Source organism: Rousettus aegyptiacus, unplaced genomic scaffold (genome assembly GCF_014176215.1).
Source record: "Rousettus aegyptiacus isolate mRouAeg1 unplaced genomic scaffold, mRouAeg1.p scaffold_m13_p_15, whole genome shotgun sequence".
NCBI lineage: Eukaryota > Metazoa > Chordata > Mammalia > Chiroptera > Pteropodidae > Rousettus > Rousettus aegyptiacus.
The window spans coordinates 42,578,285-42,601,501 of record NW_023416290.1 but is presented as its reverse complement, the minus strand read 5'-3'; the positions used below and the strand labels follow the sequence as shown (position 1 = coordinate 42,601,501).

Genomic DNA, 23,217 nt, shown 5'->3' with positions numbered 1-23,217 from the left:
TCTGACAAGTTAAGTACTAAAAGAACACACTGATAAATTATATGCCTCTGAATGATACTTTAGAGAAGCTAATTTATCCCCTATAGATAAATGACTAATTTCTAATGCAAATCTGGAATTCGATTATATTAATGTATAAAAACTTTGCCATTATATTTTGGCCTCAAATTGGCATTTTATAAAATACAGATTACTGAATGGCTTTTTACCTTTAAAAAGTGATTTATGTCATTTTAAATAATATTAAAAAGCAAGAAAGCCAATTTCTTGGTTAGTTTTGCTGTGGTGACCTTGTAGTAAAATGAAAAAGATTTTCCCATGTGACAAATAGTGAGCATTTGAGAGCAGTCGTGTTACTTTGACCTATAGCAAACCCATGGCTCAGATGTAGAGAGTAGGCCTTTCAATGTAAATGGAAACATATCCAAGTACATTAATGTGTGTGTGTATATTTGTGTGTTATATGCATTTAATATGGTAAAAAAAATGAAATAAAGTAGTATTAATGTTTGCTTTTTTTCTTTAGGTGTACATCTCCAGTTTGTAAATTTTTCAACAGAAACCATACATGATTATTTGGAAGTAAGAAGTGGATCTTCAGAAACTAGTACTGTTATTGGCCGACTTAGTGGTCCTCAAATACCGTCTTCCTTATTTAGCACAACCCATGAAACCAGCCTATATTTTCACAGTGACTATTCACAAAACAAACAAGGGTTCCACATTGTATACCAAGGTGAGATGGATAATAAAAAATGAAAATTTATTTTACCCCAAATAAGCTACTAACAATTTAACTAACTATAAATATTTTCTATATTCTGTTTTACTAAAACAAACCTAAACCAAAGCAAGCTTCTACTAACAAGATTTTGTTAATGAAATTTTCTGTCGACTATGTATGGGGGTTGATATCTTTCTGAGACCTTAGAAAATCCTAATCATGAAAAAAAGATTGAATTGATATTGAATGAAATTAAGCAAGTTAAGGCAAGGCATTTAAGCAACACAAGCTGACTATCAAAGACTTATCTTTGATTTTATGTAAAAATTTGTATTTTGGAAAGATATTGTGTAGTACTTATCTATTCTATGTAAAATTATTTTATTTTACTTTATAATAGAATAATATAACACCGCTCAATTCCATTCTATGGTCATGAAAATATAAAATAAATATTTCAACAATCATAATACATTAGCCTATTTCTCATATCAAAATGCTACATGACCCCAAGCAAGATTTTTATCCCTTTTGAATAGTTTGGACTGAGACAGACCTAGGCTCAAATGTTGATTCTCTCTGTTCAATACAAAGTGGGTTAGACTCAACTCTATTTTTTTTCATTTGCACAATGGGGTTAGTAATAGTTTATCTCAGATAGTTGTTTTTAACTTTATATGATAAAATGAATGGAAAATATGTACTTTGATATATATCATTAGTAATTATTTATTGCGTTTTAACTATTTTTATTATAATATTTCACATCTAAAAGCCTAAGACTTGAAATCAAATAAATTTATGATTTTTACACAATATAATTCCATTGAATTCAGTGTTTAATCCAAATAATTTAAAATTTGTTTAGATTTCCACCCTAATTATTAAAGTATTCCATGAGTGTGTGATACTTTTGAATAGGAACTCCACAAGAGCAGGGACCTTTGTTTTGTTCGTTGATGCGTCTCAAGTGCCTAAAACAGTGAAAGCACAATAAATATTTTGCTGAATAAAAGTATGTACCCAAGAAGACATTTAAGTGTAGTTAAAATAGACATCGTAACATCCAACCACAGGAGTCCAAAATGATTACAATCTATGTCATGTTTGCATACATAATTGAAGAGCATTACATCACACATCATCTTTTACATAAAATAGGAGTCATTTCCACAACCTCTCAGTACAAAAGTAACTATGTTCCCAAGAAATTTAATTATTTCGGAAACAACTGGTCACCTGATTTTCTTCGCTTCTAGGAGACTCAGTTGCGCTTGTTGTCCTTCCCTAGCACGTGGACAGGGCCTCGTGCCAGCACTTCGCTGTTTACCCTCAAACCTCTCTTCATCTTCTTTTCCCTGCCCTCATTTTCCCTCTCTTTCAAAGTGGTGTTCTTTTTGAATGGTGTAAAACTAGAATCTGAACTTCATTAATTGCATTTTTCTGCCAATGTGTCCTTAAACAAAGATTTGTTATTTTCATAATAAAAGCATAAAAGATATAGAATATATTACCGCTATTGATCTAATATTAATGTTGACATGAGCTATAATGTATTACAATTATCAGTAGATATTATTTTAAAACTATCTTTTAATGCATTTATATCATTGAGCTAATAGTATTTTTGAGAAATAGGTTATTTGTATGGAGTCACCGAATCAATGTTGTTTTCAGATTATTTTGTGATTAGACTTTAAGAACTTCTGAATTTTGGAAAAATGCATAGTAATCACAAGTTATAGACTCAAATTTTATGTAACAGTGTTTATTAAGCACTTACTACGTGAAGAGCAATGGGCAAAGCTTTTGGGATACAATGATGAAGAAAACAAACAAGAACTTAGATCTCTTGTAAAATATAGGACAAGAGGAATATGAACAAATAAACGTGCAGATATACTACAGTGCCAAAATACCATGATAACTAAAGAACAACATTCATATTAGAAGGAAATTTGTTTCTTAGTACTTTATATTATTAGATAACTTCCTTGGAGAAACTCAAGAGAGACTTATTGTAGCTTGTTTCTTTTAGAGAAAAAATAATAAAAAATAAAAACGACTCAGAATTAGGCTTACATATGTTTATTTTATTCTACGTATATGCAATGTGATTAGGGAGAAATTAGATTCTATGTAAAGAAATCAGAATGTTTGATTAAAATTGTAGCTTACAATTTGGATAGATTGCATAAGTGGATGAAGAAACCAAGTGCATTTTTGTGGATTGTACTAACATTTTAAATGTGAAAATTGTAGACATGAGAAGAAATTCATATCATATTCTTATTGACATCAATTATCATAAACCTGAATTACTATTTATAACCAACTAGAAGCAACACTGTATCTATTCTGCAAATTGCAAATAGTTCTCATCTGTTTTCTTCCAAAATTTAGAAAGGAAAAACGTCTTTCTTTTTTCTTTTTGCAGCCTATCAGCTTCAAAGCTGTCCTGATCCACGCCCATTTCGAAATGGCTTTGTGATCGGCAGTGACTTTACCGTGGGACAGACGGTTTCATTTGAATGTTTTCCTGGATACACACTGATTGGAAATCCAGCTCTCACTTGCCTTCATGGACTGAGTCGTAATTGGAATCATCCACTTCCAAGGTGTGAAGGTATGCTGATCTGTGTTTAATAATTTTTGTTTTGGCAGACTTTTATGTCTTCCTTTTGAAATAGCATGCTAAACATACAGTCTCTCTTTCAGTTGAATAATTATAGTTAGTACACAGATCAAACTCTTTAACATTCCAAAATGAATTGCATGTGTTTAATAATCATTCTTAGAAAAACCAGTAACCTGGATACTGCTACTGAATTTGGGCTCATTTCCTTAAAAAAATAAACACCTGTCCAATAAAAATACATTTAACTTCTTATAAGGCCTTATGTGTATACATGATAAAAGGCAAATAAGAATTGCATAGTATATATATATATATATTAATAAAATATTTAAAAAGAAAAGACAATGTAATTTACTAATCTAGTGATAGTTAATAACTGTGTAGCATGCCTCATATTGAAAAATAAATAAAAACTAACCATATTTTATTCATGGTTTGAAACTTCATTTTGTGCGTGTAATTGATATAAAAGCAATACAGATGTATTTTATACTGCTTAAGAGGTATGAAGTATTTGCTTTTTCTCTATAATCAATTCATTGTTATTTTAACATTTTGTTTTACTTCTTTTTCTTAGCACTTTGTGGAGGAAATATAACTGCAATGAATGGCACCATTTACTCCCCTGGGTATCCTGATGAATATCCCAACTTTCAAGACTGTTTATGGCTTGTAAGAGTACCGCCTGGGAATGGAATCTACATTAATTTTACTGTCCTTCAAACAGAACCAATTTATGATTTCATTACTGTGTGGTAAGCCAAGATCATTGTTGTTGATTGATTCAACTGTATATAACAGTGAAACAAGGTAGGAATGAAAATATATTATTCTCTGTAAACAAATTTGCCATCTGATATTTGAATTAGTATAAGTAACTGCGGGTGACAGTATATGTTTTGCAGAATGAGAAAAATAAAAGAAATAGGTTTTAGCTTATTTGCTCATAAAGTAGCGAAACTTTATATGTAAAAAAAATTTAAATTTATTATTAAATTAATATGCAAAAATAAGGAACTAATATCAGAGTATGTTTAGGGTAAGAAAGGTCTCTACAAAACCAGAGAAAATTAAAAGTATTATTATCCTGTTAAAACATTTTTATTTAAAACTATATCACAAAGGAAATATCTGAACTAATTACTGACAATTGGTTAATAGAACTACTGTATGTGTTCTATGATTCTTTCTAAATTTAACAGTCTATGATATTCAAGATTATTTTGAAGAAAATAAAAGTTGGGCAAACCTTAGTCATCTGGGAGGCTCTGGGTTGTGCTCAGGAAACCAAAAACAATGTAATTGATCACAGATAATATGGATGCATTTCATTTAGGTAAAAATGTGATCTATTTTTATACTTTACATTTTTAAAATTTGTCACCTAAATAAACATAAAATAAACCAATATGATTTGACACTCGTTAGTTACCTAATCTATTGCAGCTTTATCATCTGGTATGTAATATCTTTATTAAACTTTGTTGAAAACTCTCCAAAAAATTAATCACAATCTCTCTCACCCCCACCGCCACTCTGTCTCTCTCTAACAGGGATGGGCCAGATCAAAACTCGCCTCAGATCGGGCAGTTCAGTGGCAATACTGCTCTGGAATCAGTCTACAGCACTTCAAATCAGATTCTAATCAAATTCCACAGTGATTTCACAACAAGTGGCTTTTTTGTGCTCAGTTATCATGGTTCGTATTATCCAAGAGTTTATTTTTCATTTGGTACTGTTTAAAATTGCCCTGGAAAATTTGAATGTAAAATATATTTATCTAATAATTGGAAAGGTATTAGAATTTGACACTTTGTTTACCATTTCAAATATGTTTACTTGCAAAGAAAGACCTCTTCTAAGAGTCTAGGGACATTAAAAGGTAAGCAAATGAAATAAGAAATAAATTAGTAACTACTGAGTAGAAAATAATCATTTTTTTACAAGAAAACCAATAAAAGAGAACCAGCTGTTCATATTTTATTACATGTAACTTTGAGACATTAATAGATTTTTTAATACAAAATGTTTAAATTTGTAATTCAAGCTGCTGTGAGTCTTTCTAAAATTAGCATCTAATACCTTTATGCTCTGGATCTTATTGCTCATTCATTTATACTCTAGTTTCAAAACTGTATCTATTCTAGAATCTTACAGTTAAGTGACTAGTCTAGATTATTAAATTCATAGCTTTTACTCCTATGCAATAATTTATGAAGAGTTTTGATTTTAATCCTTTGTATAAAATTATTCTTGGTCCTCTCCTCATAACATTAACTTTTGAAAGAACATGCAGATGGTTTCACAGATTTTTTAAAAATTTGCTTTTATCTCAAATTGATTTTATCTCATTATAAATAAAAAAAATGCTTATTTCTAATAATTACATTCCTTTATGTGCTATGGTAGTATTTCTATGAAACACATTCAGTGTCATATGACTTTGTCAGACCAATTCCATGAGTATTTCACTAGATCAATAAGCTACTAAATTAAATTTGCAAGTTATATGAACAATTGCAACATGAACATTTACTTTGTCCATTATATTAATGTACAATTTAATATTTTCACCTTTGTGAAATAAAAGGTAAAGCTTTGATACTCAAATCTTACATTCCCTAAAAATTATGGTAAGTCAAATATGGTTATACTCACATTTAAAGCACATCAGGTTTAGAATCGACCAGAAAATATTTGGTTTGTTTAGTCTCAGCATTTATCAACCAGTCGATGGTACCCAGATCCACAGCTGCTAGAGTTGCATGTACACTCCAGCATAGCCAATCACAAAGGAGGTGTTCAGTTCTTTTATTCAGGCTTTTGATTTTTTAACAATTAATTTACCTTTTTTACTGACTTGATTATTGATGCTGGTAATATGTAAATACCATCAGGCTATAACAATAGCTTTATTACTTTGATAGATAATCATAACTCAGGAAGCAATAAATTAAAGAATAGTTAAGGTCAAGAGATGAATTAGTTGCTGAACTGCATTTTGTACATTGTCTCTCTTCGTGGGTCCCTGCATAAATTTCGATTATTTTGTGCCCTGCCTGAACAATGACAAAGAAGGGACTGTTCACTGATGGACCATAAATATTTATAAGATAACCTTATAGGGAGTGTAAAATTCTTATAAAACTTAGGAAATATTTCAAAGGGGAGATATTGTCAGAGAAAAGAATGCATGTGTATGTGTACTCACATAGAAAGCATTACAATTACAGAATGTTTGTATACACACAAAATTCGAATGTGGATTTACATAGACACGTATTTAAATGTATACATGTATTCTCATACCAAACTGTTTCACCTGTTTTATAACTAGGTTTTGAGTTATGTATAGCAAAAATAGAATTAGCTTAGAGATAATAAGATCAAGTATTTGTTTAGTGCTTAATTTGTCCAGTTGACTTTGGACAAGTTACCCATTCATCTCCACTTTTTTTTTTTTTTTTTTTTTTTTTTGGCTATACAACAACATGGTAGGATTGCCGAGTGGACTAATGAAATACCTGTATATGTAGAAATCACTGTAATTACTGGCATAAATTAGGTTGAACCATATGAAATTTTCGATTGAAAAGTGCTCAGTATTGGCAATGTTGCATAGCTCAACCCAAGCTCACTATTACCAGTATTATGTTGCAGAGATAATACGAGAATTGGAGACGGTGGATAATATACAGATAAAATAGTGCCTGGCAGAGCAGATGTTCAATAAATGTTCCTTTCCTTACCATCCCTTATCTTACATTTTAGGTTTTCTAACAGAGCACTTATTTCATACTTTAAATTTCATAATAAGGCACAAACACCAGAGCCTAAAGAAGCCCGACATTTGAATCAGCATCTCTGGGAAGTTTACCTAAACCTTAAAATAACCTTGAAATTTGAGAATGTAGCCAGGGCTCATGTTAAAATTGACAGATGCCTTATATTTTATCAGCCCTCTCAGGATCATTTTCCTAAAGCATTGCTTTCATCCTCACTCACCTTTTCAAGAATGCATGATGCCTACATTAAATCAAATTTAAAGGTACCCTGCAGTCTGGTTCACTTAATCTCCTTGCTCAGTGTCTACCTTGACTCCAGTCAGATTCGTTCTCTCACTGCCGCCTAAACTTCCATTCTTAAATGGTTTCTTCCTCATCTTCAATTCCGTAAGTCTCTCCATCTTAAGTCCCATTTTCTCCATTTCCTGATATTTTGAACTCATAGGAATCACTACCGTCTTCTCTATGATTGCACTTACTCTTTTAACCATACTTTTGAGAACTTGATTACAATATGGTGTATTGTTTTATAAGCCTGTGAGTTTAATAATAGTGAATGCTTTTTTTAGGGCATACATCACATTTCTGCTTCTTAACCCTTTTGTAGTTTTATTATTGACTGAGCATTTAGATTTTATTTATTAATATATTTTGATATGTTCGAAAAGAGGAAAAAAGTGTTTTTTCTCTCTAACCTGACTTCCTTTATGAGATTCAGCCAGCCATCTGTTCTTTATAGAGTATCATTTTTATATAGTCTTTCATGATCAAAAATAACATTCATAAAAAGCTTTGCAAAATGAAATTTCTGTGCAGTGAAAAAAATAGGACAGGTATAAATGTTGAGGCTCTCCCTTTATCTCATATACCACATTTCTTCTTCGTCAGAGGAAATGTTTTTGTCTCTCTCTGTATTGCCATGATTGTAATTCCCTAAAGTAAAAAAGTGAGTATTTCTGATATCTTCCATAGAGTCGAGATGTGATTAGCTTATAAGAAATAACAACATTTGATCCTAATCAGTGACTCTTTGAAAGTAAATTATACAAAACCTATTTAACTAAACATATGTTTGCAGACACTAACTTTGCATGATACTATAATAGTGATAGATGCTGTTGACTGAAAACTTAACATGCCTGGCATTATGCTAGGGTACTTTTCATGTATTATTGCTAATTTTTGTAATAACTCTGCAAGATAAGGATTATTATTTTCATTTTAATAATGAAATAACTGAATGAAAAAATTTGTAACCTACATAAAGCCAGAGAACTAATAAGTAGAAGTGTTGCCTAGAATGTGAAATAGCTCTGACTCCAAATAATGACCTCTTTTAAATAATGACAACAGCCATAGCATAAAATAATAGCTAAAATATATTGAGTTTTTACTGTCAAACAATGTCCTAAACTGGTATTATCTCGTGCATAAATTATATTTAATGGTATGTAAACCTAATTTTTATTTAAAATTTCAGCAAAAATTATTATTATTTTTAACAAGGCGATAGGTCATCTTATTTTCTAGAAAATATCCCTCTTAATTATAGCTCGGAGCTTCACACTTCTTATGCTTCTCTTCCCCAGGACCTAGAAGCTGACCACAACATGTTGTTATGTTTATCACAACTTAGCGTGTTTTTCTTTATGGTTCCCAAAATGTGCTGTGGTCACTATGTGAAGAGAACATAAGTTTTATTGTGGGTCTGACGTATGCCAATCAAAACAACCAGGGAGCTGTAGCCAGGATACATAGCTACCAATTTAAAATAGAAGAGATTGTTTTAATGCTTAAAATCATTATCCATGTCACTTCTTTTTCTAATCTCAGAGTATTAGGGTACTCAATTTACACTCAAATTTCTTTAGTGATCATAATCATAAGATAGTTTAACAATTTACATTATTTATTGTTTTCTATTATTGGCATATCTGTCTGAAAGAATTAGTTGCTTTTATGTTGACTTTCAGACTATTTTTACGACTTGCATTGAAAAAACCTGCAAAGTCTTTTATGGATACATAAAATAATGACAGTATTTATTTTACGATAAATGCTGTATTGGTGCACAAGTTTATTTAACTCCATAAAGTCTCATCCTAAAAGAGATTGCTGCATATATAAGGACACATTTTATATTAAACATAAATCATCATTGCTTTGAACTGCGTGACGCTATGCTTCACTCAACCTAGAGATCTTATCTCCTTTTGTATTTCAATAGATAATATATTAAACTCATAAAGTATTCCATTGTTTGATGTTCAGAGAGTGTAGAGGGTATAGACATCATACAGTTATTTATGAATACCTTTGTTGAAGCTAAACACCAAACTAGTATAGTAAAGCTGTTGTGAGGAAAAGATAATGAAATTTACTATTATTTAATGACTACCTAGTGATGACTTAAATGATTAAAAGTCATTTCAGAAGTGCTTACTCTATTTTGACATTTTGCTGTACTCACTTGCTGATAAGTGATGGTATTTATTTTCTAAAATATCTCACTCTCAGTCCCCTCCAGCTAAAGTCCATCAGGAGCACACCTTTAATTAAATAAAATTTGGTTTATTGGCTCATTGTAACGAGTGAGACATACACTGTGTTGTACCCTACGCCACCTCAGTTAAGATGGGGTTGAGGGAAGCTAGTAATGGGATTTGGACTATGCAAGATGGTTCTGGAAAGGCTCAAGGAGGCATGATTTTCCCCTGGAATGGGTTCTGAAAGAACATTGGAGCAGTTCTATAATTGGGTATCTTAATAATTTTTTTTTTCTAGAAGGTAAAGAAATAGAACATGCCTAAAACTGTAAGTGATATGAAAGCAACATTTACTCATACTAACTGAGATGGAAGAATCTTGGTTATTTAGGTGGTTTGGACTGTACCGTTGTTTTTTTGTTTGTTCATTTCTATACTCAGACATGATAATGGAATGATCTCGTTTTTGTCTTGTTCCATCAAGGTCAAAGAATTATCATGTCTGATGTTAGTCATTAGTGGAATGGTCAACAGTAGAAAAACATGATCTATAGTTAGAGCCAGGCCCCCTCAAGCTGACAGTACACAGGAGCTATGTTTTTGTTTTTGTTTTTGTTTTTCTTTTTAATATGCAGAGTAGTATAAAGTGATACAAATAGTTATAGCATGTTCCTTCACAGCCAAAAGCAAATCAAACTATGGTAGTGAACAGGGAGAGGAAAATAGACTGACGAAGAACAAATTGTCACTGCTGGTGTGCACGTCCTGGTAACAACGATGCAGAGGAGAGACCTTCGGCACCTTAGTTCTCAGATTCTAATGGGCTCAGCACTAAGGCAGCATACTTTCAGTTAGATACTTGAACATGTAGAGAAGTCAATTCATACAGCAGATATTGGAATTTCTTAGGATAATTCAAGAGATTTCCCAACAGCTTTGTTTACTACACTTCTGATCCCAGAGAGCTCATCAGGGGTGGAAGTCCAAGAGAGGACTTGGCCCAGAGCTCCAGTGACCAGGTTTTTGTCTTATGATTTGACCTAAAATGCAAGGGCAAGACAAATGTCAAGCAAAAAAGCTCAAAGTTTATTAAAGCAAAAGTACACACTTAAGAGGGAAGTGCAGGTGAACTCCGAAGGCAGGTCCCTAGAGGATGTCGGGATTATGGACTTTTGTGGTTTTGGGGGTAGGGCCTGGAGACTGGTACTGACATAGCCTTGTTGTCTCCTATTGGTAGGTGAGGGGCTCAGTTTCCAACTTTTTCATTCTTATTTGGTGTTTCTGGAACTATCATGGCATCAGGTACATGATGAGAGCCATCATATTTGCAATGCAGATATCATTATAATGCTATTGTAATTAACCAAAGTTCAGGTCGCTGCCCAAGATGGCATCTAAATTGGAAAGGACTAGTTTTCACTTATCTCCCCTTGCTTGAGCTAAAATAAGAAGAAGGATAGCTGAACAAAGGACAAAGGAGAAATTCTGGCACTTTATCCTGGAGGGGAGGGGACATCCCTAGACTGTCTGTCCTGCCTGTATTCCATTTCTAGGGAAATAACCAAGAGAATTTTCTGTTTTATCTGTAAATCCAGGGATCAGTATTTTCTCTTGATTTCTATAGGCAAAGAAACCAACCAATTACAAAATATTAATGGAGCAAAAAGGATATTTGTAAGTAATTTAAGCACTGCTTAAACTTACCTGTGTGGTTCATGTCAACTTGCTAGCAGGGATTTTCTAAAATGGAAAAAATATATTATTTTTATCTCTTAATTATAACTAGGAGAACATTTATTTAAACACTCAAGTCTGTTTTCAAGTGGAACTGTTTAAACTTATTTTACATAACTTTTGAAATAACATGCCAAAATTACATAACTGAACATGTAATTATCAATGCTTTTTTCTCTTTCAAATTTTCCCCATATCATGAAATTTTTATATTTGAACTAATTTGGGTCACCACTGAAGTACCAGTGGTTATAAAGATCTAAGAGTATATAAGGGAACAGTTAACATTATGGTGTTTTCTTTTTGTTTTGTTTGTTTGTTTGTTTGTTTTCCCTTCTGTAAGAAAACTGTGTCCTTTCTTGGCAGAAAGGTTGTATATTTGCCCTTTTCTGCTTTAAAGAAGGAATGGCAATTTGCCAGTTTTCTGTTTCTCTGTTTTGTTTTTTTAAGAAGCCTTTAATAGCCAGTTGAACTGAAGTATATAAATACAGCATTCTTTTCTGGAATTAGGTCGAATATATCGTTACAAAGAAAATGGAAAATTAAAAATAACCAGAAGATATTGCCAGAATCAAACCCTAAAGCAATTTAAAAAATCAAATTTGTGTTATCAGAAACCAGACATCTGTACACATTTGAACAAAAACAGCACTTTTCAAACAATAGTCATCCTCAGAAAACACTGACAGGTAGAGTATGATGCCCTAAGGTAGTTACTAAAGAGTAAATGGTGTTTTAAAACTGAGTGACATTTCAAATAAAATGACTCTTCTAAGGAGAACACAGATTTAGATAAAATGTATATTTTAAATGCGTAAATATGTTCTGCAGCTTTTTCATTAATGATCATAATTGTGAAGCTGTTTCTAAACAGAACAATCCACGATAAGCATGGACTGAAACATATGCTAATACTACTTAAAATTTAAATGACACAATTTAAAAGTTTCAGTTCTGCCAGTAACTGGCTGTGTGACCTATCTACCTCACTTACTTCGCTAGGCACCCTTCTCCCTCCACCCCCCTAAAATGAAGAGACTAGAATAGATGATTTACAAGGTGACTTCCAATTCAAACAACCTATGATTCTACTCTATATGGTATTGGGTATATTTATCCTACACCTGTTTATTTTCTTTCAAAGTGTATACATTACAGGGGATGGCGCTATTGTTTTAATTAATTAGTTATCAATTAGTATTTATTGAATATGATTTCCAGGGCATTGTGCTAGCAGTTTTGAGACCACAGGCATGTACAACACATATGATTCAGGACTCTACAATGAGTTGCTGAACTCAAGGACTCTATGTTACAGTATAATGTGCATTAATGTCAAGCAAAGTATCTCAGCATTTTCAAAGTATAAACAATTTAAATCAGAACAGAAACAAAAAGAATTGTTTGATGTATTCTGGAAAGTCACATGAGTACTAGCCCGTGGAACAACATCAGGGTCGTAAGTGAGATCATGTCAGATTGAGATTGTCTGTGTTCACAACCGCCATCAAAGCAGCCATGCTCGTGTTAACCTTTGACAGAGAAGAACTGTGCTTTCCCTTTGAAATGACAGTATGTGTCGGGCACTGTTCTAAGCACTGTACAATATATTAACAGACCTAATTTTATGTTTATTTTGCAGATGAGAACACTGAAGCACTGAGCCTTAGCAATTTGCCTGAGGTCATAGAGCTAGGAAGTCGCAGAACAAAGACTGGAACGCAAGCAGCCTGCTTCCAGAATAAATAGTAGTTTAGGCTGCTTTGTCCACAAAAATAACACAAATTGGAAGATATATATTTTCCCGTAATGTTGATAGATTGAATAGAAACATCTTCAGAAAGAGAAGTGGAGCTATAGTGTTTAATACCCTTTTATTGCCTCCAATTACCACACATCTGATGCTTCACACCTCAAACCATGGCCCTATTATCCGCTGCTCCTACCAACCAAGATAATATGCCTAAGCTTTGTTCACGATTATTTCAGTAATTGCCAAATCAAAACGTCTTTCATGAATAAAAGGGGAAAGCAGAAAGTATTACTATTTTACCAAATGTTCTTAGTATCTGTGAACAGCAAATATCTGGAAGGCATGGAATTCCAATTTGATATAATAATAACTTCCCCTTATAGAGCGCTTACTCTCATCTGAGGATTGGCATGAATTAAGGTAAAAAACTTCCATTATCTAGAATTATAAACTTAATCTGTAGGCTGCGAAAAGACACTGTGAATTGATAACAGAGAAATGGCAGCCTCAAATTAATTCTCTAATTTAGATTGATTTGTCTAGGAGAAAATGTGGCTTAATTTTCAAGCAGAGTTTGGTCCAAATTCTGGTTCTGTGACCTGGGAAAATAATTCAGGCATTCTGAAATTTAATATCTCTTTTTTGAAACATGGGCTCATTTGTACCTATCTCGATACAGTAATTTGGTTATTAAATGAAATAACTCATGTAAAGTACCTGACAGAATTCTTCGCACATAGTAGATTTCATGTAAATACAGTCATAATTCTTCTACCACTTCACCTGTATGTAGGAAGGACTGCCTCAGAGAGATGCAGAAGGCAAGGAACATCTCGTGGGCCAATTTAATAACACAGAAGTGCCAGTTTCCTAGGGTTACTGTAACAAAGCACCACCAACTGGGTGGCTTAAGCAAACAGTTTTTTTTTTTTCCTCTCGATTCTGGAGTCTAGAAGTATGAAATCGGTATGTCAAGAGGACTATGCTCTCTGTGAAGGCTGTAGATGAGGATTCTTCTTTGCCGTGTCCGAGCTTCTGTTAGTAGCCAGACATGGTTGGCATTCCTTGGTTTGTAGGGAAATCACTCCATCTCTGTCCCCATCGTCACATGTCTTCCCTGTGTGTCCATCTCCATCTTGTCTCTTTTTATAATGATAGCAGTCATACTGGTTTAAGGGCTCACCTTAATTTAATATGGTCTCAATTTATAACAATCTACAGCAACCCTACTTCCAAATAACATAATATGATTTCTGGGAGGATAAACGTTTTGGGGGACACTACTCATCCCAGTACAACAAGTATGAAATGATAGGGATCCACACTGAGATGTTGGCAGCAACAATGAAAAGACACTGGACAAACTTTAGGCTTACTTTAACAAACTGGTAGAAGTTAATGAAGATCGAAAATAGAATTGTTGGGGGCTGTTTATGACTTAACCTTTTGTAATACTTTACCTTTGGGGGTCTAAAGAAAAACAGATACAAAGGGGTTCCTTTCCTTATCTCCTTGTCTTTTATGTTGAAATCAGAATTATAGTTAAATGCTCAAAAGCATCTCAGGCAGATTCTCTTCAGACCCTGTTCTCTAGCAGTCTGACACATAATTGCCTCTATTTCATCTCCATTTGCAGGTTTAGACTTGAGAGTCAGAGTTCAGAGACTATTTCCCTCTCAAGGAAACATTTAGTTTGTATGTTATTTGGCAAATATTTGTTGGATTATAAACATAGTGGTAGGAGCAATGAAAAGGGCAGACAAGCGCACTTCATGTTACTTAAAGTCTAGATAGAAACACAAACAATGAACAAGTAAGCTAATAAATGGATAATAATAAATTTTGAAGCAAGTTATGATTATATGTGCCACAACACAGAGTTCTGTGATTAGAAAAAAACAGAGTAATAGAAAAGAGGCTCGTAAGAGATGCTTACCTTGGTGATATAAAATTGGGAATTGAGACAAAAAGTCAGACTTAAAGTCAAAAGAATCAGTGATATTACTTAGGTGGAGATTGTAGAACATTTGCCCAAAAGAAAGTTTATTCAGAATTTAAAACTATAAAATTGATGAAAATAGAATTGCTCTTACAGAGGCGGAGGCAGGAGGTAAGGACATCCTGCCTCCTGAGACCCTCCGTGGCATAGAGGTGATCCCTCGTCTGCAGAAACAGTTTGTAAAACTGCTAGTGATGATAGAGAATAAGAGAATTTAGCTCACAGCACCCACGAGGTCTTGGGAAAATAACACAGTCTCTCTAAGCATCATACTCCTCATTAATAATTTATAAATTCTAATCTTTTAAACTCTAGGTCATTCTAAGCACGTTCTACTGATGCAATAGTCATAGATTGCTCATTGATAAAGAAAAGTGCGTCTTTTTAAATAAGAAAATGATATGATTAGCACAAAGATTGAAAATAACTTTACAGGCAAACAGAGGTAAAGTAATACACATACGGGCATCTCTGCTATTCTTTCACTTCTGAGTTGACCTCTGTTCTACATTAAAATCAGATAAAATGCTTCTCTTGAAACATAATCTCGTAAGGATTTATTTCTCTGCATAAAGCTCTCTGCTTCTTCCCCTCCCCTTTCTCTTTCTGCTGTGGCATTTCATACAATTACCTTTTATCTTGATAATTGTATTCCTTTTAAGGTCTAAGTTCAGGAAAATAATTTTCAAAATCCCCATTATTAGTCTCAGGTAAACTTTTTCTCAAAAATCCAGGTTATACTTTTCTGCCCTGGGCTTCTTTCTCAGCAAGTCTTCTCTTTTTGAGTGGTAACTCGTCTGTGTACAGCTGTGCTTTACTTGCAAATTAACATCCCTGCACAGTGAGTGCTTTTATAAACATGTTAAAAGTACTGGAATGAAGATGTTTGAAGAGACAGACAACAATCCACAGCAGGGTACTGAAATAAATTTTTCTTGATTCATCCCTCTTCATCTACATTTTGAATTTATTTTTCTCTTTTCTTTGTCCTTAGCAACTTGGAAGTCTATTAGACTATTAACCTCTTATAAATGAGTTTTTGTTACATGACAAATCAGTACTCAGATTTTTGCTGAGGTTTCCTCCTACATCTGAAATGCTATTATGTCCAAAATTATTCTTCAGAACTAGAAAAATCTTACCCTTTTTAAAATACGTATCTCACCCATCTTCTTTTTTAGGAATCTTCCTTAACTGGGCTAATTGATGTACTTCAGTTCTCATAATACTCTCATGATAGGGGCAATATTGAAGGTATGGGCTCTGAAGTTACAGGAAATAGGATGGTGTTCTGGCTAACCCTGTACTTACCCTGTGATCTCAGACAAGTCACCATGTCTTATAAGCCTTATATTCTTTATCTGCACATTGAAGTACATAAATAACTTAACTCCTGGGTTTAAGTCATAAAGTTAAGCATATAAAACGCATTTTTTATTTAAATGTTATAATAGTATAAAATGTGTTTCTCTCTCTCTCTCTTTTTTTTTTTTTTTATGCCTTCAGCACTTGGTCTTCCTAAGTCGTCTCCTATCCAAGTACTAAACAGGCTCAACCCTGCTTAGCTTCTGAGATCAGACATGATTGGGCTTGTTCAGGGTGGCATGGCTGTGGACTAAAATGTGTTTCCTGAATGAACAAGAGTATATTGCATTTTTAAAAGACTCCTAGTGAAAATAGGCTTTAATCAAGCAAATGACTGTGATATAGCAGGGGGCCAGTAGTCATGATGCTTAGTTTTATAGAGAATTTTTTTCCAGTGGTCTTTAAATTATGCCAAATAGGATTCTTATCTGATAATCTGTTCAAGTGATATAGATATTTGGAAACATGAAATTTAACAAATAGATATTTTTAAAATATATTAATGTAGCATGGTTACAGAAGGCTCTGAGGCAGACTACCTAGGTTCAAATTCCAGCTCTACCACATTAATAAATGTATGATTTAGACAAATTTTTAAACTCTCTTTAAAAGTTTTCTCTTTTACAAAATGGGGATAATTATAGAAATAGTTACATAAATTGAGTAGTAAAATAAAATTTTTGTAAGGACCAATATATTTAATATAATTAAAGTATTTATAATTTTCCTGGTATAAAGTAAGCATTGAGTACTTATTTGAATTATGACTCTACACCAGGCACTTAACTAGGTGCAGGGCATTCTGTGATGAATCTTGTGGAAGATAAGCATTGAGCACATAAACAGACATGAATATGTTATTCCAAATTGTGATCACATCAAGAAGGAAAATAGGTGTTGTAAAGCATGTAACAAGAAGGAATAGAATGAGGGTAAAAATTAAGAAGTTAAAAGGTAAGCATTCTTACCATGAAAAAATATTTTGGAATCTAAGGAATGATATATTTTCTCTCAATGTTATAGCATTTTTTTAATAAAGAAAAAAAATGAAACTTGATAAGTTATTTTTATTATTATATATAAACCTTGCATAATTTTCTTTTTCTCACATGTATAAGTATACACACCTGCTCAGAGAAAGAATAAACACATTGTCTATTTTTATAGCCTATCAACTGAGAGTGTGTCAACCTCCACCACCTGTACCCAATGCTGAAATTTTGACAGAAGATGATGAATTTGAAATAGGTAAAGTTTGTTAAATTACTTTCAAGGAAAACACACTGTTAACCGAGGTATTTGCTCAAAAAGAAACAAAAATAAAGAATAGTATTAGCCTGTCTTCAATCTTCTTTCCCTGAGTTGATGAATATTGTTTAGAATTCTTAAGAATGGATAACAGCGAAAAAAGGAAAGAGAGTATTACATAATAAGAAAGAAACTATATTTTCAGCATGTACAGTTAGAAAACTGTGAGAATTTGAACTGTATAATGTTGCTGTAATAAACGTTTACTATTGTCACATTGATTTTGGTTGAGAAATGTAAGAAAATACTAATGACCAATGCAAGTCTAACTTAATGTTAAAGCAATAACTAGAAATAATTTTTACTGCATGATACATTTTAATGACTATCTTACCTATTCCAACCAGATTATTTCCTTAATATTATTGCTCATATCCAACTGGTATGCACCAGTACAGTCTTACTGGGAGTTTGCTCCTGGCTTCAGTTCTGATTGGTCAATACCTACGATTTACTAACTATTCAATATTTTAAATAGCATCCTTGATATTTTATACTTTAAAATCCCAGAATTTTATTCTGATTAAAAATGACTGGAAGAAAAAATGTTCTGCTTTTACACTAGAAGATTGTTAATTTTCACCTCATTGCTTATCTGAAGCTCCTTTTGTCTTTTTTTTTTATTATTATTATTAATAGGTGATATTATTAGGTACCAGTGTCTTCCAGGATTTACTTTGGTTGGTAATGCAATTCTGACATGTAGGTTAGGAGAACGACTCCAGATGGATGGAGCACCTCCAGTTTGTCAAGGTACCAATTATTATTATTATTTCTAAATATTTGCATTATGTTTAATTCAGTACCGGCAACATTGATAAAAATCCATTTTATACAAATATTAAATATTTAACTGGCAGTAATGTTAAAAGTTATACAACTCATTTGTGGTGTTTTTCATTACATTATTTGTCAGATTTAACTTTAAACATTTTTGATTCATCCAGTTTATCCCAAAAAGTCAGTTTAACTTAAATAAATTATTTTTGCTGTGAAGGGGTAGAAATGCCGATAGAATATAAGAGAAATCATTTTAAATTAAGTCTCCAACATGGATTGCCTTTACTTGAAAGTAGTTTCTATTCTAACCACTAGATTCATTAAACTTTAGAGCACCTATTAAGTATGAGGATCTGAAGAAAAAACAAACAAACAAAAAACAAGTTATAAATGGTCCTGCTATGAAGGCAACATAGCATTAAGACTATGGGGAAAGGATATAAAATCATATAATGTTTAACTGTTTATGGGCCAGGGGAAGTTCGATGGAGGCATTGTTCTCTGCATTGTAGGTTCCGAATTATAAGTGAGACTTTCTCTGTTAGAACAGGGATAGAGAAAAGGTGGTCTAAGTGACAGATGCATATGCAAAGACACAGAAGTGAAAGACAGTAGGGTATGGACTTCAAGAAATTCACCATGTCACAAGGGCAAGACCATGATGGACCTTGAATGATGTGCTATAGTTTGGATGTTCGAGAATAATGTATTGTTAATTTGTGCAGCTCCTCGAGCCCAGAACAGGACCAAACACATAGTAACTAATTATAAATATCGGTTAACTTAAGTAAAATTTGAATTGAATTTGATTATCCCTTTTTAGATTTTATTGATGTTTATTCTGTGAAATGGAAACCTGTGTCCTGTGCAGTGTCTTGACTATTATAAACATAAAACAGAAATTCTGTTTATTATTCCAAACATACTATAAGTAGTGATTAATATTTAATTTTCTATATCATTGGAGTCCTTACAGGAAAGACAGAAGGATTTCCATAAAGGGCTTTTACAGTAGCAAAAAGAAAAACATGTTTGGAGGTGTAAATCAGTGCCAGTGTGAGAATTTCCCTTGCACAGTTTTTGTGCAAGATATCAATGTTTTAGGACATCTTAAGTTGGTTGGGTATTCTGAAGTCTGTCAAGTATATTCCTGATATTTAAATGTCATTTATTCACTTTCCTTCTTCATACATGACTACTTTATATAGTACTTACAATAAATTATTAAGATTTATATTCAGATATTTAGACATGTAAATGGAGAAGATAGAGTCTTAGTCTTTTGGGGGACTCTACATGGGGAAGTAACTTGAGCAGGCAGAGGAAGGCATAAATGAGCAATTACATGCCGGCACTTCCACAACCCCAGTGTATGAACCACAGTATGAACTCTTGGAGGACAACACTTCTTTTTTATGTCTGGATCCCAATTCAATATGTTTTAAAATTAAAAATAAATAAAACAATTCAGACAACCTAGATATTTTACAACCTCTCATCTCTTAGAATTTCAATATCTTATTTTTAAAATCAGAATTTCTATAGATTGGTAATTGCATCTCTTATTCTGTGGAGAATATAAAAAAAAAGATAATTTTTTGTTTCATAATAACATCAGATACTAGCTAAAATTAATAAAGAATAAGTACATGTCGAGTTACTATACTAATGAATTGATCAGGTACTTAAGCTAAAATGCTGACTTTGTATTTTTGTTTGAGTTAATTCACAAGCTTGCTAAAATAGCCATTTATTCAGAATATTTTATAACTAATCTACATTGTTTTTAGTCTATTTTAAATTATTTGATTTTTTTTCTACTTTTTCTACATGGGCCGCATCATTTTTGTTATTCTTCCCTGCGTCCTCTTTAATTCTCTCACACTTAAACTATGGAAAGCAATTCTAATTGTGGTACATTTCAAAGAGATGAAATATAGCAAGGATTCCATTTGGCAGTTAAAAAGTGGGATCCATCTAGCTGCATCTGTGAGACTTTGTGCATTTTCAACTTTTTAAGCATCAGTTTCCTCATATGTATAATGGGGATAAAAATTGTATATACTTCTTAAAACTGTTGTGACAAATAAATGAGAGAGTGTACAAAGGATGCTTAATAGTATCTAACAGTCACAATCAATAAGTATTTACCTTTATTCTTGGTGGTAGCCAGGCTTCTTGCTATATGTTGAATAATATGAGAATTGATTAATTTGTGTATTTACAATGTTATATTGGATCACATCAGTTTTTCCAAGTAATATGGACTATTTGTTCAGTTCAGAACATTGGAGCCAAAACATTAAATAAAACATGGCACTTGCTTTGCAATAACCATAGACGAGGAAGGGAGCCAAAAAAGTACAGAAGTAAGAGCCATGAAATTTCTAAAGGCAGTAATAGAAGCATATATTATAGAGGCACAGAGAAGGAAATCAACAATTCTGCTCGGGTTGATGGCAGAGAGGTTCGGGGAGCATTTCACAGAGAATGAGGCACTCGATCTGGGCCTCGAAATGGTCTAACATTTCAAATGCATCAGATGAGAGGACATTTGAAACAGGAGCACAAAAGAATTTCTTAAGGTGTTCATTGAATATATTAGAAGCATTCCATTTCAGAGGAGGAGTGGCAGGAAACAAAGCTGGGGAGATGGGCAAGGACTGAGCTCAGAGGGTTTCGTGTCAAGCTATGAAGATGCTCAGTGGTTTTTAGTGAGGGAGTAATGTGTTCGGTAACCCAAACAGCTACTTACTTTAGCTGAATATTCCAGAAGTATTAAATAGCTGGGCATGCACTAAATAAAACCTTCCTTAAAACTTACTTCAATTTGTCATATGGTTATATACATCTTTTATTTCAATATGCTATAGCTATATATTCACTGATGTTCTTCTCTTTTATGCAAATTTTATATTTTATTTGTAACCTTCAAGTTTATTTAGCTATTTATTTATTTTATATATATTTTTTATTTTGTGAACAAAAATGGCGATGTTTCTCTTTTTAAACTGAAAATGAACTGATCTCATTTACTTAATAATTTTTTTTTAAATCTCAAAGACATATTTAAAAAGCATACTACTCCAACTAAAGTAAAAGAAATAGAAATAAAAGCCAAAAAAAAAAAAAGGAAAGGAAGAAAAGAAAGCAATTCAGACTTAGCTATACTATATTCTATAGTCAAATTTTTAAATATCTATATATTAGTTATGACAGGTTTTATTTTCACGCTGTTTTTTCAGGTTATTTACTTGATTAGAGAGCAATCATATGTTGCCATAATTCACTGCTTTACTTTTTTTTTAATCCTTACACTGTTGGAGACTTTACAATTCAAAATATTTCATTGTCGTTACACCCAAGAAATGATAAATACATAAATTCTTCATCTATTTATCTATATTTCAGCACATATATTTGATGTTTCCAAGCCTAGCTCATTTGAACAAACATTGAAAAACAAGGATTCTCCTAAGGTGATGCTCTAAGTGTTTTGAGATACAGCGCTATCTAACACCAAGATAGAAGTTGTATAGTAACTAGATTAGAAAATGGCATGGGGGGTATGTCCAATTCACCAAACCCTCAAAAGGTATCTAGTCCACCCCGCCACTTCAGTTGATTGAATGTCCCTTATAGTAACACTCAAAAATTAGTCCATCCTAAGTTTAGAAACACTTTAGCGATGAGATATATAGCACATTTTGCTGTAGCCACTTCTACTATTCTTACAATTAGAGAGTTCTTTGTTAAACTGAACTAGATCCTGTTGGGCATATATTAATTTACTCCTGTACTACGTGGGTTATACTGAGCAACGGCAAACCTCTTCCTACAACAGACAACCTCAAATTCTTCAGAAAAAACAAACAAACAAGGGCTGAAATGAAATCACTTGCGTGATAAGGATTTGATCATCTTGGTCACACTTTTTGCAAATGCAAATTTACATAGATATTTGTATTATTTGGTTCATTGCATAATGCTATTAATGTTAATTAACAATTAAAATTTAGTATACTTTGGAAGCTGTTACTTGATAATTACATTTTTCTGTTAACTTGTAACAAATTTTCTATATTTTTGTGTATATATACACATATATACACACACGTATATGTATATACACACAAATTGTTATATATATATATATTTATTTGCGGGATGTATAGCAGAGGCCTTGTTATGAAATGTGCTTTACCTTACATTTATGGTCTGGAGATAACATGAAGGTATGAGAGGTAACTGGTGAGCCCCAAATTGTGTTAAATTCTCATGGTTTAAGCACATTCCTGACATCAAAGTAGCTTTGCCTGGAATGAATACTTTGAGAGAGAGCGGTTTCCTCTTTGGCTTTACATACCTGAGTGAGTTATGGTTTGAGGAAAGAAGAAAGTGAGTAAGAAAGTAAGGAAGGAAAAGGAAAGAACAAAGAGGGGAGGACATAAGACGAGGAAAGGTAGGGAAAGAATATAAAGAATAGGAAATAAATGCTTCATCTTTTAATTATTTAGCTATTTATTGTCCAGAAAAGTAATGCATCTTCCATGTAATTAAAAAAAGAAAGGAAATCAATGACATGAATTTATAGGTTATTCCTCCACTTTTTGAATTGCAAGCTTGATACAAATTGTTTCTCGTA

General features: G+C 32.6%; 1 protein-coding gene across 6 annotated transcripts in view; it reads left to right on the top strand.

Moving 5' to 3' along the window:
• Positions 1–23,217, top strand: part of CSMD3 (CUB and Sushi multiple domains 3) — a 989,790-nt gene that overhangs the window by 882,510 nt on the left and 84,063 nt on the right. For all 6 annotated transcript variants that reach the window (XM_016138158.2, XM_036232977.1, XM_016138161.2 and 3 more), the window contains 6 exons: positions 527–736; positions 3,162–3,350; positions 3,940–4,117; positions 4,916–5,061; positions 17,652–17,732; positions 18,432–18,545. In XM_016138158.2, the coding sequence (XP_015993644.1) occupies positions 527–736; positions 3,162–3,350; positions 3,940–4,117; positions 4,916–5,061; positions 17,652–17,732; positions 18,432–18,545 (918 nt within the window). The remainder of the gene's footprint in view (positions 1–526; positions 737–3,161; positions 3,351–3,939; positions 4,118–4,915; positions 5,062–17,651; positions 17,733–18,431; positions 18,546–23,217) is intronic.